At 37.4% G+C, this 17,407-nt stretch overlaps 1 protein-coding gene across 1 annotated transcript in view; it reads left to right on the forward strand.

Annotated features, from left to right (window-relative positions):
• The first annotated feature begins 944 nt into the window (after positions 1-944).
• The window catches only part of LOC129741602 (uncharacterized), a 62,195-nt gene continuing 45,732 nt past the window's right edge, over positions 945-17,407 (forward strand). The window contains exons 1-3 of the mRNA XM_055733339.1: positions 945-1,135; positions 7,312-7,423; positions 13,922-14,633. Coding sequence (XP_055589314.1) covers positions 1,109-1,135; positions 7,312-7,423; positions 13,922-14,633 — 851 coding nt within the window. The 5' untranslated portion in view covers positions 945-1,108. The remainder of the gene's footprint in view (positions 1,136-7,311; positions 7,424-13,921; positions 14,634-17,407) is intronic.

Here is a 17,407-nt window from a genome sequence, read left to right on the forward strand (position 1 = left end):
TTGCTTTGTTTGAAGAATCTACGACTCACCTGACTTCATCGAGTTGAATTCGTTGCTAGATTCCCCGGCAGAAAACTCTCATCTTGCCTGATTAATGGTGCTTATACTGCCTCAGGGGTTGGTTCTCATTATGCTCCTAAAGTGGCTGGTTTTCAGATTTTGACAAAAAATTTTAAAATGCATTTTTTAAACGTTTTCATCTTGTTTTGCAAGTATCAGCCCGTTAGGAAATAGGCTTTTATAGTGTCTGAACACGAAACAATAATGAAACCTCCATATTATAGCTATTTTCTATGGTTAAATAAGCGTTTTCCTTAAGGTGGCCATTATGCCCTTATCTGCACTACATCCTGTTTTTTTTCACCGAAAAAAGATAACTCTGGATTTCTTGGGAATCGGCGTAAACAAATTCTAATCATCTGCCTTTTGAAAAAAAAATCTAGAATCTCATGGAATAGTTTTCCCCTGATCTCAAGTCAAAGACGCTACTTCGTCTTCAACGAACCAGTGCGATCAATAACAAAAAATATATTTGCTTATATTAATGGAGCCATTCTCATTTCCATCTCAAAAGATATCCGATCTGATCGTGAGATACCCGCCAAAAATGCGCATCCTTCCGCACCAACTCATCTACCCTGACATATCCATCAATTACACTTTAAATTGTATTTTCAGGTACCACCTATCAATAATGACCGTCAGGTCCTTCGTCACTTTTACTATTCAATAATGGCCCCACGAATTGGCCAGTTTCGAATTCCTTGACAACGAACGACTACGAGAACGAGACGTCTACGTTGGGGACGCTACGTCATGGCGCTAAGTGCATCGGTGCGGCGTCTAGTTACTTGAAGCTGGACAATGTACCTACTGAGTGAGTATAGTTGCAGCTATTTAACGAGAACATTGCTGGAAGCTCTGTTTAGTTTGATTGAACTTACTAAGGAATTCAGAAGTACGCGGCAAGGAACGTCCTCCAGAGGGCGTCCACAGTTCACGAAACAAACCCGAGAGAGGAAGACCAACGTCCCACCCACACCTCTATACACTTTTCTCCAGAACCTGGGATCCAGAACCAGTAGCTTCATCACATCGAATATTCAAGATGAAAATCGTCCCGTCAACACCTCTGGTGAGTCAAATATCATAATTCCTCCTAATTTATGCCGGAGAGCTGAGTCCCGAATGCCAAGGGTCCACAACTGACAGGCAACAAGGCGTGTGCTTGCTCCATCATGGAACCATTAGGAATTCCAGACGGATTAGAAAAATTCTTGCGAACACATCTAAGCCGGGAAAGATCTCGGGGATGTTACTTTTTTCCCGGCTGTTGCTGTCGTTTAGGAAAAAAAGCCGCCGCCCAGTCCGAGAGTAGTTAATTGGTAACGATCAGGCCGAACTACCAAGTGAAGATTTATTTAACGGCAGCATCCGATATATGGACTGGCTAAGATGCAAATGTTCGATATCAGAGAAAAAAAGTGTTACTCACTAGCTAAGTGGAAGAACGCACATGGGAAAGAGCGCGTTTGCCTCGTGGAAAAAGTTTAGTTTCTAACAGTTGTTGTTGCTAGCAGCAGACTAGCAAATGGCCTTCAAACTCGTGCAAAAAATAAATACCGATGATTGTGCTCCCACGACAAATTGGCGGCGGTGTAATATTGCTGCTAATTTATTACAATGTGCAGAACTAGGAAGCTAACTTATTGCTTAAGTTGTAAGTGTCAAGATACAGTTCATGAAAATTGGTCTTATTTCATTGGTGCAAATATGGAACAGCTTCAAATGTGAGCAAGCTGCAAAGTTCGATTGAATGCTGAAGAGGTCTAAAGAGTTCTCAATAATTAACGTAGAAAATTGAATTGCTTAATAATGGCATCGATTCTCAATCATAAGAATGAATAGGGGACTTTAAAGTGCGTTCTTAATGACTCCTGATTATTTCATAGCTCTAGCCATAGCCACAGCTCTATGGCACCCGTTTTCAATTTCTTAAACATCCCACATTCGCTGAATCACGCTCCACTTGGTTTAACCACCTAACTCGTCACCCCCTGCTCGTCTCGTTTCTACCGGATTCATAACGAACACCTGTTCAGCAGGACATTCGTACGGCCAACATGTCCTGCCCAGCGTGTCCGGCCAGTTTGCACAACCTTCTGAATACACAAGCTTGTGGTTCATCCTTCACCTCCAAACTCCGTTCTCCTGTACGCCGCCAAAGATGGTTCTTAACACTCGTCACTCGAATACTACAAAGGTACAAAGCTCCTCCTCGAGCAATATCCATGTCTCGTGCCCGTAGAGAACAATCGGTCTAATGAGCGTCATTCGTGCGAGGCTAAGTCTTCTCGACCACAGTTGCTTGTGGAGTCCATAGTATGCACGACTTCCACTGATCATTCGTTGGCCGGATCTCACGGCTGGTGTCATTGTCTGCGGTCACCAGTGAGCCGAGATAGACAAAGTCTTCGACTATCTCCAGCTCGTCGCCGTCAATCGTGCTCTGTCGGACTCTGTCGGTGTTGAATATGCAAGCCAGCATATACAACGTTTTGGACGTATTAATCCGTATTGTTAACTCAATCACTCCTGCTTCGCGTTTCAGTTTGCAGTTGATCTCCGCCACCGCCGCAGATAATCTGCCGACTATATCAATGTCGTCGGCAGATCAGATAAGTTGACTGGATCTGTTGAAAATCGTGCCCCGCATTTCACCCACCGCTCTTCGAATAAAGCCTTCTAACGTCACATTGAACATCATGCAAGATAGACCATCGCCTTGTCGAAGCCCCCCTGCAAGATTCGAACGAACTGCGTTCCATCCATCGATCGGTCGTGTCGTATGCGGCTTCGAAGACGATGAATAGATGGTGCGTAGGTACTTGGTATTCATGGTATTTTTGGGAGATTTGCCGTAATGTAAAGACATGGTCCGCCTTAGACTCCATGTAGCCGGCCTGATGACTTCCCACGAACCTTGTTAGCGTGTGGCTTTAGGTGGTAGAGTAGGATTCGGGACAACACTTTGTAGGCTTTAAGGACAGTGATCGCTCGGTAGTTCTTTCAGTCCAATTTGTCGCCCTTCTCGTAGATGGGGCATATTACACTAGACTGAGTCGATTTGGGTTCATTTTTGAATTTCTCAAACCCTGGGGTCTTAAAAGCTTCGTTTTGGTCCAAAACTCATCCATGATTTTTTGCAGAATTGTAAAGTAACGACTACATGAGTAAGTTTGAACTTTTAGGTTTGTATGGGAAAATTTAATATTTTGTACTGAAAAATCAACATCATTTTTGTTTCTACTGTGGTACCGAGCACAAAAACCATTAGCGCCAATTTATAAATTCCTTCAAGAAAATTTTCCGCTGAACAACTTTGTTATGAGCTGTTTTACATGTGTATGTCCTTTTGGATTGATAAACCATAAATTTAATTGACACCACTGCTTGTGCCCCACGAAGTATGGCATGAACAGTGGTCTTGCAATATCTCGCTAGGTACCCAGCTGTGCTTTCAATTGAATTTAAAGTTCATCAATGCCAAAAGACATGCACCTGTTAAACAGCTAATAACTTTTTTGTCTAAAAAGATACGAAGTTATGATTTTCGACAAAGCTGTTCAGCGGAAAATTTCCTTGAAGGAATTTATATATTGGCACAAAAACCATTAGCAAGCTCGGTTCCACAGATGAAACGAGAATGATATTGATTTTTTCAATACAAAATATTAAATTTTCCCATACAAACTTAAAAGTTCAAATTTACTCATGAAAATGTTACTTTAAAATTCTGCAAAAAATCATGGATGTGTTTTGGATCATAACGAAGCTTTTAAGACCCCAGGGTTTGAGAAATTTAAAAATGACCCCAAATCGACTCAGTCTAATATTACACCCTCCTTCCACTCCTCCGGTAATTTTTCGGTGTCTCAGATCCGTACCATCCGTACGGTGTAGGAAATCGAGCATATTTTTCCGAGCTCATTTTGATAAGTTCAGCTGCGATGCCATCCTTTTCAGTCGACTTTTTTGCCATTCAGCTAGATAACGGCTTCCTCAACTTCAATCCTCGTTGGGAGTGGCTCCATCTAGTCATTGGCTACGCTGGACATGACGATTTCTTGAAAGTGCGCCGTTCAGGTGCTTATCAAAGTGCTGCTTCCACCCTTTGATTACCTCACAATTGTCCTTCAAGATGCCTCCATCCTCATCCTGGCACATTTAGGCTTGTGATCATGTACGAAGCCTTTGCGGGATGCGTTGACTTTCTGGTAGAACTTTCGTGTTTCTTGGGAACGATTCTAGTTCCTCGAAAGTTCCTCCTCCTCATCCAAGCGGTGCTTTTTTTTCTTGGGAAATTCGGACTCGCTGCCTCTTCCGCTGTCGGTGATTTTCCATGTTTCGACGGGTGTTAGCACTACTGCCGCCCACGCGGCTTTCTCTTCGTCCATCACCCTTCTACACACTTCGGCGAACCAGTCGTTCCGTCGAGTTCGTTCCAACTGCGTGATGACGTTCTCTGCAACGCTGTTGATGGCAGCGCTGCTTCGAGCGATTGCGCGTAGTCTGCCGCGACTTCAGGTTGCCTCAGTTGTGCGGTATTTAACCGAGGCGGGCGTCGGTTTCGTATGTTGTTCACAACGAATAGCATCTTCTCCATCACCAGATAATTCTGACTTGATGTTGGCACTTCGACAGGATCTGACGTCCATGATGTCCGAAAAGTGCCGGCTGTCTATCAAAACGTAGTCGATCTGTGATTGCCCTTAGTATGGTGATCTCCAGGTCATTCTTACTCTTCATTTACTTCAAAACTTCCAATCATAACCGACGCAACCACAGTAACGACGTTATTCGTATTTACTCACAAACGAATAAAATGTGCAACAGAAGAGCGTCGTCTTAGTGAACTATGTAAAAATGATTTTCCGTTCTGTTTTTGTGTTGCTTAGCGTTCCTTGTTGATTTTTTCCTTTCGATGTTCAGTTATTGTTTACTTCAGTGATCATTCGCTTCCCAACGGAATCAATTCGTTCGCGAGTTGATTCGTTTTGACTCAAATCAACCATACTGAATATGGCCCAGAATTAATGTCCAGACTTAGACCCTTAGGGAAGCATGCTACTTGGAGGGACCATAATTCATTTAAAAAATATCACAGCTTGAGAGGGAAATAAGCCGTAGATTTGGTTTTGATTTCCTCTTTCGTTCCTATATAGAATTGTATCGTTTTGCTTCATGAAGCATTCGCGCGAAGCATGATCGTCAGCGAGTATAGAATACGCCGAATGATACTTACGACGCCGTCTACGCGCAATGTTTTCATTAAGGGCGAATGATGATTGTTTGATGGTTACCGATAGTAACTCCGAAAAAAACTGATCACTGAAGAGAGGAAAAAACAAACTAAGTATGCGTCGTTCGGTGCTGAAAAGCGTCATTGTAAAGAAAACAGACTATCTATGTTGAGGAGCCGATTTCTTTTGAAAGCGAGTTTTCTTGAAGCCCAAATTATGACAAATATTTCATCCGAAGACTGTAATTTTATTGGAATTAAGATAAAAAAGTTATTAGGCTTCAAAAATGGGCTAACATTTTTAAGGGTGGCATTCATCACTGTTAATAAGTAGGGGTGTTCGAACATTTCTTCGCAGCATGAACCCTTAAAAAAGTTAACCCATTTTTGAAGCCTATTAACTTTTTTATATTAACTCGAATCGATTTGCCGTTTGCGGATAAAATATTTTTCATAATTTGGGCTTTAAGAAAACCCGTTTTTGAAATAAATCGGCGAAGGAAACTAAAGTTATCCATGAAAAACTGTTTTTTTTCATGTTTCTCCCTAACAAAATGTCTCAAAATCCCATACAATCTTCAGGCTCGTTTAGCGATCCCTTCACGTTATCCGATCTGGTCCAAACTTGGCATGAGATCTTGCACTAGGCCTAGGATTAATTTTAGCCTGCAGCACATAACTTTTTCAAAAGTCGGGTCATTTAAGGCACTCTAGTGCACATACTACAAAAATGACTCACAACATATTCATTCTGGATAAGGGTTTAACCCTATGCTGTGTTGCTTGAAATGAAAGTTCATTCGCACCGTATCTCTAGTTCAGAATATGTATCTTGAAGAACTCCTCTAACTGCTCTAGTTTCGTAATATCCTTTTAAAATAATGTCGAAGCCTGCGAAGGCAAAATTTACTTCTTCTGGAATGGTCCTACAGGTTCAGGAAACTCGGTTGGCTTTTGATCTGTAATGTTCATCATTTGTGCTAAATACATCTGTAGGGTAGAACCTTTGACAGATTCTCCGTATCGATGTTTCAAAAGAGCTACACTTGCCAGCACACGTATCTTGCTACTCGTTAGGCCTTGATACTGTGTTTCAACACGCTCAGGAGTTTAACTTGTGTTTTGAAGATGTCGAAAGTATCCAATAGTTTAATCCATATGGCGTATCACTTCTGTTGGTTACCAATAGTACTTAGGTGTTTTGTTGGACTATCCAAAGCTCTGCTCATCTCATCCAGATGCCTTGCCTTTCCACATACTCAGTCGCTAGGTCTACTTTCTGCTTGGTTGTATCGCCGCCATTTTTCATTGGCTTCATATTCTTTTCCAATCCAACTATTTGCGCGCCTGCTTGTAATTTCAGTCACAACCTTTCCTTATGCATGGCGATCCAGAGAACAGGTGCGAGTTCTAAAGCCTTCAAAGCACTCGATGTTGTTAAGTAGTGTACTTTTGTTTCCATGTTGTTAGAAGCGCGCGCTTCCTGCATATGTGAGAGCAGTTGTTTGACCACCGTTGGTTTTTGTAAAATAAAGATTTTTTGTCATTATTTCTTTCATAACGCTAAAAGGAGTTGTCGGCCCACATTGGTGTCTTCAAATGAAAGTCGCTTCATAAATAGGGGTACACAATAGTGTTTTTTGCAGAATATTCTGTGATGCAAACGGTTCACTTAGACACCATTTAAAGCTTCTTTACAATTTTTCATGTTTAAGGTCATTATTCAATTCTTTTAATATTTTATTTGGAAAGCTAATAAAATTTCAATGCGTTTCAATGTGGCATCTTATGATTTTCGTTTACTCGAAATATAAAAATAATAGAAATCTAAAAAAAAATACATTTGTTTTTTAGTCGAAAAAATAAAACAAAATTTCCATTTTGGGGAAGATCTATTCTAAAGGTTGTTTGGTTTCTGGGGTTGGTCAGCGCGCTACGTGCGTTCAATTTGACTACATTGAATGCTTCCTATTGATCTCTTATACCACGTGTTACAATTTTTTTTGCAGATCCTTTTTGCCTCAATCGGCCTTGCTTCCTGGGTGCAAGCACGTGCTGCCAACGATGGAAAATATAATAAGCAAAGATACAGCTCCGGAAGATACGTTCATCGAAACGATGGTAAGCTTTTTTGTTCTAATACCCCATATCAATTATGTAGAGATTCAGACATGCACACAACCACACCGAATCAGGAAACACAAATTGGCCACAAAATAATTGGCGTAATAGTAGGTATAAATCACCCCTATACTTTATCAACCCCTCAAACGAATACCGAAACATCTTAAACTCGATCTTGTTCAAAGGTTTGAAAATTTCCACCGGCTTTCGGTCGCTAAGCTTTATCAGAAGACATTATTAATCATTCGGGCAAGGTTTTTTCATTCTCATTTGCGGCACAAATGTCGACGACCACCAAAAGTGTGGAATTTCAAGTCGAAAAGTCACGAAAATCAGCATCTGAATAGATAGCGCAAACTAAATCGAAGCACTAACCTCCTGGGCGTACGTGTAGGAAGCTATTAATCAGTGATGCTCTTCACTGCCTACCTATATCATCTCTAAGCTCTAACTGTGCGTACATTTTATGGGGCTTCTTCTAAGCTGAAAATAGTCAATGTTCCTTCAAACATTTTGCGTGCTTGTATAAATGTTTATATATTGCTAACCCAGTGTGATTTGCTACACCTTCTAGAAAATAATGAAGTTTTGAAAAAAAACCTTTTTGATTTGTTTGTACATCATACTGAATTAAAATTTTACATCATTCAGATGCAAACTCTTTAAAATGAGAGCTGCAATATTAGCATGAAATTGTCATACCAAAATGAGTATTTTTAATTTTCTGTGGTGTTTTTTTTTTTTCATTTTAAAAACCTAATCTTAAATTTATTTTTAAATCATTGTTTTAAATTTCTCGAGCTATACACATAAAATCCAAGAAAGAAAAGTGCGGTCCTAAATCATTAAAGAAATGTTTTTGGAATGCATTTATGCTCTCACGTAAAATATGGTTCTTTTCGCTTGATAAATTTTGTTGTTGTTAAATAAACCTCGTATGGGAGCCACCTTATTGTCCATTTCTTGGAAGAAAAGAAAGGTTCCCAAACAATCATAGAAGAATTTCTCGTATCGAAAAACACTTCTCGTAATGGAAAGAGGTGTGCTAAATCACCTAAGAAACATTTTACCCTAATATCTCTCCATGTCAAATTTAGTTCTAATAACTTGACAGGTGTTCGAGGTAAGCAAAAAAATGTATAAAAGTTCCACTCACCCATTCCTATCCCCCCAATGGCAGGAGAGAAGGGTCATAGAAACATTTCTCGTTTACAAACTCTGCCTTACCTAATTGGGTTCTGTTCAGGATCGCCCCTGATGGCAGGATCGATAGCATCAGATATTTCTTTGAATAATGAAAATCGCACACATTCTTAAAACATTACAAACATAGTGGACTGTATTATGACTTATTAACTAAATTACAAAGACTTCCGACACAAACTATGGTCCCGTTTGGACCTCTGACAATGGCCATACAGGCCTCTGACTCTAGCCCAAGGGCCTCTGACTTGTTACCGTATCCGATGGTGGTTGAGTGCAAAAAGAGACCGAACCTGGCGCTAAATTTGTCTCGACCCTTTGGAAAACTCGAGACCCGAGGAAAACCCGAATGTTTTTGGCGCGCATTACATCCGTTAATGCGCGCAGCATCGCCATGTTGCTACTGGGCCTTTTCGCATACTAGGGTGGTTCAGTGGCTCGTTCGTTCCAGAACAGGTTCCATTTGCTTTATTGGTTTTCGAGTTGTTCCACAATTTTTAAGGAAGGTACTTCACCCCTTTCTATCTTTCCACTAAAAGAAAGAAGAGGGGTCCTAAATAATCATAGAAAAAATTAACGAACCGTAAAACGGAGTAACATTGATCACTAGGGTAACTTTGATCAACATGAAATTTTTCCACTTAATTATCATTAACTAAGTCTAAAATAAAAATATCTAATAACTTTTTTCTACGTAAAGTGGAGTTTCAAATTGAGAAAAAATTGGTTTGTTTTTAAAAATTTCAAATGTAAGTAAAAATAGCAACGCTAGCTATAACTGGCGCAAAGCGAAGCACACCGAATGAGGCTCTAAATGCAATACTAAATATTCTGCCTCTACATCGATTCATTGAGTTAGAGGCGGAACGTAGTGCCTTGAGACTCTCAAAACACAAAACGCTCTCTGAAGGAGGTGTCCTGTACCTCAAAATCCTAAAGAAATTTAAATTAAACTTACTTCTTGTGAAAAATGATGGAGCCCATTTTCAACCTGGACATACCATACAATGTAACTATCAATGATAGGGACGTGTGGGAGTCAGGTGGACCTGCGGTTCCTCCCAGATCGATCCTATTCTTCACTGCGGCGGCTCTTCAAGCACTAAGTACGTTCACATGGCCATAAGGAACAGAGTATCTTTTTTCTGGGTACCAGACCACTGCGGTATCCTAGGGAACGAAGAAGCAGACCAACTAGCTAGGGAAGGATCTCAGGGACTGTTGATTGGACCTGAACCTTTCTGCGGAGTATCGAGAAGTGCCTTGACTTTGGAGCTCAAGAACTGGAAAAGCACCACTATTGTTTCCAACTGGAAAACAGCAGAAGGAGCAACTGAGGCAAAAAGATTCATTGAACCAAGCGCACGACTCTCCAAAAAACATGTTGAACTTAAGTAAGCACGAGTTAAGTACTTACACAGGTCTCTTGACCAGACATTGTCCAACAAAACAGCATCTCAAAAGGATAAACATAATTCAAAACGATGACTGTCGGTTCTGCGGGTTCGAAAAAGAAACTGCAGAGCATCTTCTATGCAACTGCTGCGCCCTCCTAAATAGGAGAGAGCGTGTACTTGGGGCAAAGTTAATAAGCGCACAAGACATATGGTTGCATATCAGCCCTAAGAAGGTTATCATACAACTTTGATATCATACCCGATTGGGATAAAATGCTTAGTTAGCAATCAACTGTCACTCCAATCAAAAGTGCAGATGAACCTGAAAGCATATAGTAACGCGGGGAAAATACCACAATAAATCAACTACTGGTCGCAGTTGGCTCTTCCCTACAAGGAAAAAAAATGTTATTTCAAAATCTTGAAATATTTATTTTTTCGATAGCTCGCAATCAATCACCCCTCCTTATGAAATCAAAGCGTTTAGAAGCAGCAGGTTGATTTATGTGAGAGTTCAACTTTTTTCCTTAGTACATGTATAGTCATGGTTTAATTTTTGTTCTAGTTTGAAGTAAATTTTAAATATTAAAATATAGGGACATTTTCCAAGAGTAAGCCAGTCTATGACAAAAGGCAAAAACCCTATCAATTGGTTAAGTTTGAAGGAAAAAAAAGTGTGAGAGCCTAGGGAATTGAATGAAGGCCAAATCTCATTTTTTTTTTTTGGTAGTTAAAATTTTATAAGTAATGATAACAAATTAAGCCCCTTAATCTAGGCAGTATCATTATTCATCTTTTGATATCTATTGTTTCTCGGCCTTAACACATAAAGGACCGCGATGTTATTTTTTTTTTGGACTGCGAAGAAATCTAAACCAAGAAACATCGAAATTCTGCATTGTATATCTCAGAGTTCACTGAACCAAAAGTTACATGTTTTGATAAACTAGCATTTATAAATCTTATTACCCCAAAGCATCAAATTCTAAAAAAAGATCGATTTTTAAATCAAATTAAAAGTTGTCTTATTATTTCTGCAACCACGTTTTACGTTCATAGGTGCCCAGTACTGTTATAAAAATATGAAACATTCCACATTCCCCTTAACAGAAAGAATAATCAAAAAATATTGAAAAAAGTGATCGATCCTACGGTGATCGTTTTACGGTACCGAATTTTCTCTCAATGTCCAATTTGGTTCCATTTACTCGATAAGTGTTCGAGTTGCGGGACAAAACATATGGGAGCTCCCTCCCCCTGGAAAGATGGAAGGGTAAAAAAACATCATATAAATATTCCTCATACCCAAAAAAAACCCGTTCCATATTTACTTTGGCTCCATTTACTCCAGTAGCTTTTGGTTCTTGCAAGAAAATTGTATGACAGCCCCATCTCCCCCCTGAAAGGAAGTAGGGGTTTCAAATATTCATAGAAATCTTTCTTGTACCCAAAATCTCTCCCATACCAAATCGGTTCCATTTGCATGATCATTAAACTGAGAAGATTTGGGGTCATTTTAGAATTTGACAAACCCTGTAGTCTAGAAAGCTTCGTTTTGGTCCAAAACTAATCCATGATTTTTTGCAGAATTTTTAACTAACGTTTACATGAGTAAATTTGAACATTTAAGTTTGTATGGGAAAATTGAATATTTTGTACTGAAAAATCAACATCATTTATGTTTCTTCTGTGGAACCGAGCCAACTAATGCTTTTTGTGCCAATTTATAAATTCTTGGAAGGAAATTTTCCGCTGAACAACTTTGTCGAAGACCGTAACTTCGTATCTTATTAGACAAAAATGTTATTAGCTGTTCAACATGGGCATGTCTTTTCTCATTGATAAACAATAAATTCGATTGACATCACTGCTGGAGTCACGCGAAGTATTGCATGAAAAGTAGTCATGCAATACCTCGCTAGGTACCTAGTAGTGATGTCAATTGAATTTATTGTTTATCAATGCGAAAAGACATGCCCCTGTTGAACAGCTAATAACTTTTTTGTCTTATAAGATACGAAGTTACAGTCTTCGATAAAGTTGTTCAGCGGAAAATTTCCTTCCAAGAATTTATAAATTGGCACAAAAAGCATAAGTTAGCTCGGTTCCACAGAAGAAACAAAAATGATGTTGATTTTCCAGTACAAAATATTCAACTTTCCCATACAAACTTAAATGTTCAAATTTACTCATGTAAACGTTAGTTAAAAATTCTGCAAAAAATCATGGATGAGTTTTGAACCAAAACGAAGCTTTCTAGACCCCTGGGTTTGTCAAATTTTAAAATGACCCCAAATCGACTCAGTTTAATGATCATTCTCTAGTTATGAAAACTAGTTGCTTTATTTAGAGACTCCCTCCCACATTCCAGTGAGATGGAGGGGTACCAGACTTTTTAGGAACCTTGTTCGACCCCAGAAGCCTCCACCTGCCAAGTTTCACGTAAATTAGTTCAGTAGTTTCCGAGTGTATAAGGAACAGACAGCCAGATAGACAGACAGGCAGGCAGAAATTAATGTTTATGCAATAACGTTGTATAGATACATTTTATAAATAAATGTTATTTATTTAAATTTTACTTCTAAATAAGTTCACTTTCGTTTTTCAACACTGAATTTTTGTGATATGTAAACATCTTCTTGGATGCCTAGAAATCTAGATTTATGCTTTCCGGGGCCCAATATTTTAATTTACAATAACTTCATTTGAAAATTTATAAACGTTTTACTTATTTTCATTGTTTGTTATTGTATTGTTTATTCATCTATTTGAAATCGATTATAACGTAATGGAAAAGAAACTTTTGTAGCCTTTAATTCTTAAAACTGGAAGAATTTGAATAAAAGAAAAGAATTTTATTTCTGACTTTGATCACTGACATTCTTGAGTATTTTTTTAACTTTCAATTCAATCATCATCTATTAGTTTTCAATAAATTCTCTTAAGTTTAAAATAGAGATAGTTTTCCTTATATAAAATTCACACTTCAGATCGTTATTAAAATATTATTTAAAATTGATGATAAAATATCACCCCTTCAATTAAAAATGTAGAAAAGAAATGTTAATTAATATGGTTCATAATTACCATTCTGCGTTATAACCTGCAACAGATCTGCAATAACTTGAAAGACATCTAAGTTATGGTCAAAACAAATTTGCAAGTTTTTAACGGTCGAACTATTTGGTGAAAATTATAAAAAAATTATCAAACTTTAACTAAGGTTTAATGAACTTAATCTTCATAAATATTCTATTTATTTATTTAAAGTTCACTGCAAATTTTTGGCACAAAATAAAACAAATGTGTTTTGATAAGTTTGAAAAAAGATTCGAATGCAACTCGAATTTTGAAATTTGGTTCACTCCACCCTGAGATGATTGGGTTTGAATTTTAAGTGCAGTTTTCGAAAAATGTCCAAACTTTAAGCTAAGTTTAAGTCATATAAAATTAACATGAATACATTTTGTTAAAATCATACGAATAAGGTTTTGCTCGCGATCTTTCAAATGAGATCAATAGAAATGTAATATGTCATATTTACGATGGCTGAGGAAAGGCCGATCAAAACTTCCATGTTTACGAGGGGGTGATCCCAAACTTTTGGCCGAATTAACGCGATTCAACGCTTTGCCTACGTGAATTTTACCGTGGATTTATTGACCATCTGGTTATGCTTTTAGTAACTAACAAAGCATGAATTATTCCGAAAAAGCTAACTTCTATTGCTCCCTCAAAATAAAAAAAAAAATCTAAAAATCTAACATTCAAATATTACTCTGCACACTATTCAGGGACGGAATGCATGGCTGCATGCTGTTTGGTTTTGCCTTGTTCCAATGTCACCGCAGAAAGACAGTCTTAATATAATTTGCATCTCTACTGCCGTTTGCAGGTGACTATGTAGAATCGCTGGACCGGTACCGGTACGTCCACTATGACGACGGTGATCGCGGTCGTTACGTGCACGTGCACATCCCTTATGATGGCGGCTACGGTAACTATGAGGGTGGCCACGAGCCATACCGCAATCCACCGTACGACGCCTCCGGGGTCTATGCGTACGTGCAAAAACCGAAGAACGAAACGTGTCTTCGGTTGCTAGAACAATATTCCAACACTTGCAGCGATTCCAGTTCCGATTTTCTTCCGAAGACGACGATGTTTGACTACAAGAAACCCTCCATATATCTGGAGTACGGGACCCCAGAGTTCGAAATATCCTCGGAAGCATCCTCGAAGCAGGTGAAAAAGACCTCGGTAAGCGGCGAATCGGACCCCCGGATGTCCACCTTCCCCGGTATTGAATATCTGCCTCCACACGATTCATCGGAGCAAGAAAAAGCCAATAATGGCCAGAACAACTTAGACATTGACATCAGAACCATCTCCCTGACAACGGTCAGTGGCGAAGAATCGAAAGTAGAATTGATAACTGAAACTCCAGATAACGCCTACACGACTAGCAGCAGAATCCCCTTCACGCTACCGTCCAAAACGACGGTGTCATCGACCTCGACGGCCTCTTCCAGCATCACAGGTGCCTCCATCGAGCGACAACTGCTCCAATGTCGAATGGAACTTGAAAATCTTAAACATTCGAAATCGTAATAGGGTATCAAAATTGGTGTGATTCAGTTATTATCAGATATTAAGCAAAGCGATCGTCTTCAAATGAGCCTTGAGGTAGCAAATTTCGAAATGTGACCCTCGAAATCGAAAATCCCTCTCTCTTCAATCTTAAAACTTAGGATAGATACAGATTGGCAATGATGGCGTGCGTGGCCCAAAGCTGAGGACGATCGATCGTAGATTATCTTGTTCGATTGGAGTGATAACATTTGAAAACCAAATTTATGTGTAGCGATAGCGAACTGATAGCGACTTAGTTTTAGCGTATTTATTGTTCTGGTCGTATTCCGTAGTTGTTTATGTTCTAATAAAAATTGATTCCAAGGCTTTTGTCGGTATTAATACACTGAAAGATGACATGGCACATTCCACAACTAGGATAAAAAAAAATCAAACTTTCAATCAAGATCATTCAGAAAAATATGTGAGTGAAAATGAATGCAAATTTTCAAAACGCCAACGCTAAAAAAGACAAAATTGACAAAAATGACAAAAATGACAAAAATGACAAAAATGACAAAAATGACAAAAATGACAAAAATGACAAAAATGACAAAAATGACAAAAATGACAAAAATGACAAAAATGACAAAAATGACAAAAATGAAAAAAATGACAAAAATGACAAAAATGACAAAAATGACAACAATGACAAAAATGACAAAAATGACAAAAATGACAAAAATGACAAAAATGACAAAAATGACAAAAATGACAAAAATGACAAAAATGACAAAAATGACAAAAATGACAAAAATGACAAAAATGACAAAAATGACAAAAATGACAAAAATGACAAAACTGACAAAAATGACAAAAATGACAAAAATGACAAAAATGACAAAAATGACAAAAATGACAAAAATGACAAAAATGACAAAAATGACAAAAATGACAAAAATGACAAAAATGACAAAAATGACAAAAATGACAAAAATGACAAAAATGACAAAAATGACAAAAATGACAAAAATGACAAAAATGACAAAAATGACAAAAATGACAAAAATGACAAAAATGACAAAAATGACAAAAATGACAAAAATGACAAAAATGACAAAAATGACAAAAATGACAAAAATGACAAAAATGACAAAAATGACAAAAATGACAAAAATGACAAAAATGACAAAAATGACAAAAATGACAAAAATGACAAAAATGACAAAAATGACAAAAATGACAAAAATGACAAAAATGACAAAAATGACAAAAATGACAAAAATGACAAAAATGACAAAAATGACAAAAATGACAAAAATGACAAAAATGACAAAAATGACAAAAATGACAAAAATGACAAAAATGACAAAAATGACAAAAATGACAAAAATGACAAAAATGACAAAAATGACAAAAATGACAAAAATGACAAAAATGACAAAAATGACAAAAATGACAAAAATGACAAAAATGACAAAAATGACAAAAATGACAAAAATGACAAAAAGACAAAAAAGACAAAAAAGACAAAAATGACAAAAATGACAAAAATGACAAAAATGACAAAAATGACAAAAATGACAAAAATGACAAAAATGACAAAAATGACAAAAATGACAAAAATGACAAAAATGACAAAAATGACAAAAATGACAAAAATGACAAAAATGACAAAAATGACAAAAATGACAAAAATGACAAAAATGACAAAAATGACAAAAATGACAAAAATGACAAAAATGACAAGAATGACAAAAATGACAAAAATGACAAAAATGACAAAAATGACAAAAATGACAAAAATGACAAAAATGACAAAAATGACAAAAATGACAAAAATGACAAAAATGACAAAAATGACAAAAATGACAAAAATGACAAAAATGACAAAAATGACAAAAATGACAAAAATGACAAAAATGACAAAAATGACAAAAATGACAAAAATGACAAAAATGACAAAAATGACAAAAATGACAAAAATGACAAAAATGACAAAAATGACAAAAATGACAAAAATGACAAAAATGACAAAAATGACAAAAATGACAAAAATGACAAAAATGGCCAATAAGTTCCCAAATTAACTTTCAGTCCTTGAGAAATTTGATTGTTGGTTAAAAATTTCGAATCAAGTTTGCTAAATAGTTGTTAAACTAGAGGTGGCATTTTCCCTTATGGAACAGCAATGAAAATTTTTAGTTTCCTCAGTTTGATTCCGGAACTTCAATGAACCCATATGAGTTTAAAATTATAGAAAAAAAATCCAAACTCCTGTTCATTTTCAGACGCGTAGCCATTTTTAATAGCTGTAAACGTTATCTCTAATTTAAATAAGGCAGACGCTCTTCTTTGAACATTCACAACAGGATCCGAACAGCCACTTCATGCTGTTCTCGGACTCCTTTAAATCCGCCTTCGATCCAACGATAGAATAAAAACCTCGCAGAAATTCTTAACGATTCACATAAAATATTCGCCGTATTCAAATAAGGGCTCGAGATGGAGCCCCTTCTCTAGAATAGTTTCGGCGTAGCCTAGCGGCAACTAACTCATCCAATCCTATTATAATATTTTTGTGCAGCCAATAGGCTTGTAGGGGATAAATATTCATAATGACAATTTGATAGCTCTTAGGAAAATTTATGATTTCGCTCAACTTGCCGGACACCTTTCAAGGTTATCGATCGACTGCTCTAGGAATTTTCGTCTGCCGAATCGAGTTTTCCTACAGGTTAACGTTCCCGATTGAATCCTGTTTGCGGATTCGAAAAAATTTTCACTGAATGCCTGATTTATGTCGAAA

The sequence above is a fragment of the Uranotaenia lowii genome, chromosome 2 (assembly GCF_029784155.1).
Source record: "Uranotaenia lowii strain MFRU-FL chromosome 2, ASM2978415v1, whole genome shotgun sequence".
Lineage (NCBI taxonomy): Eukaryota > Metazoa > Arthropoda > Insecta > Diptera > Culicidae > Uranotaenia > Uranotaenia lowii.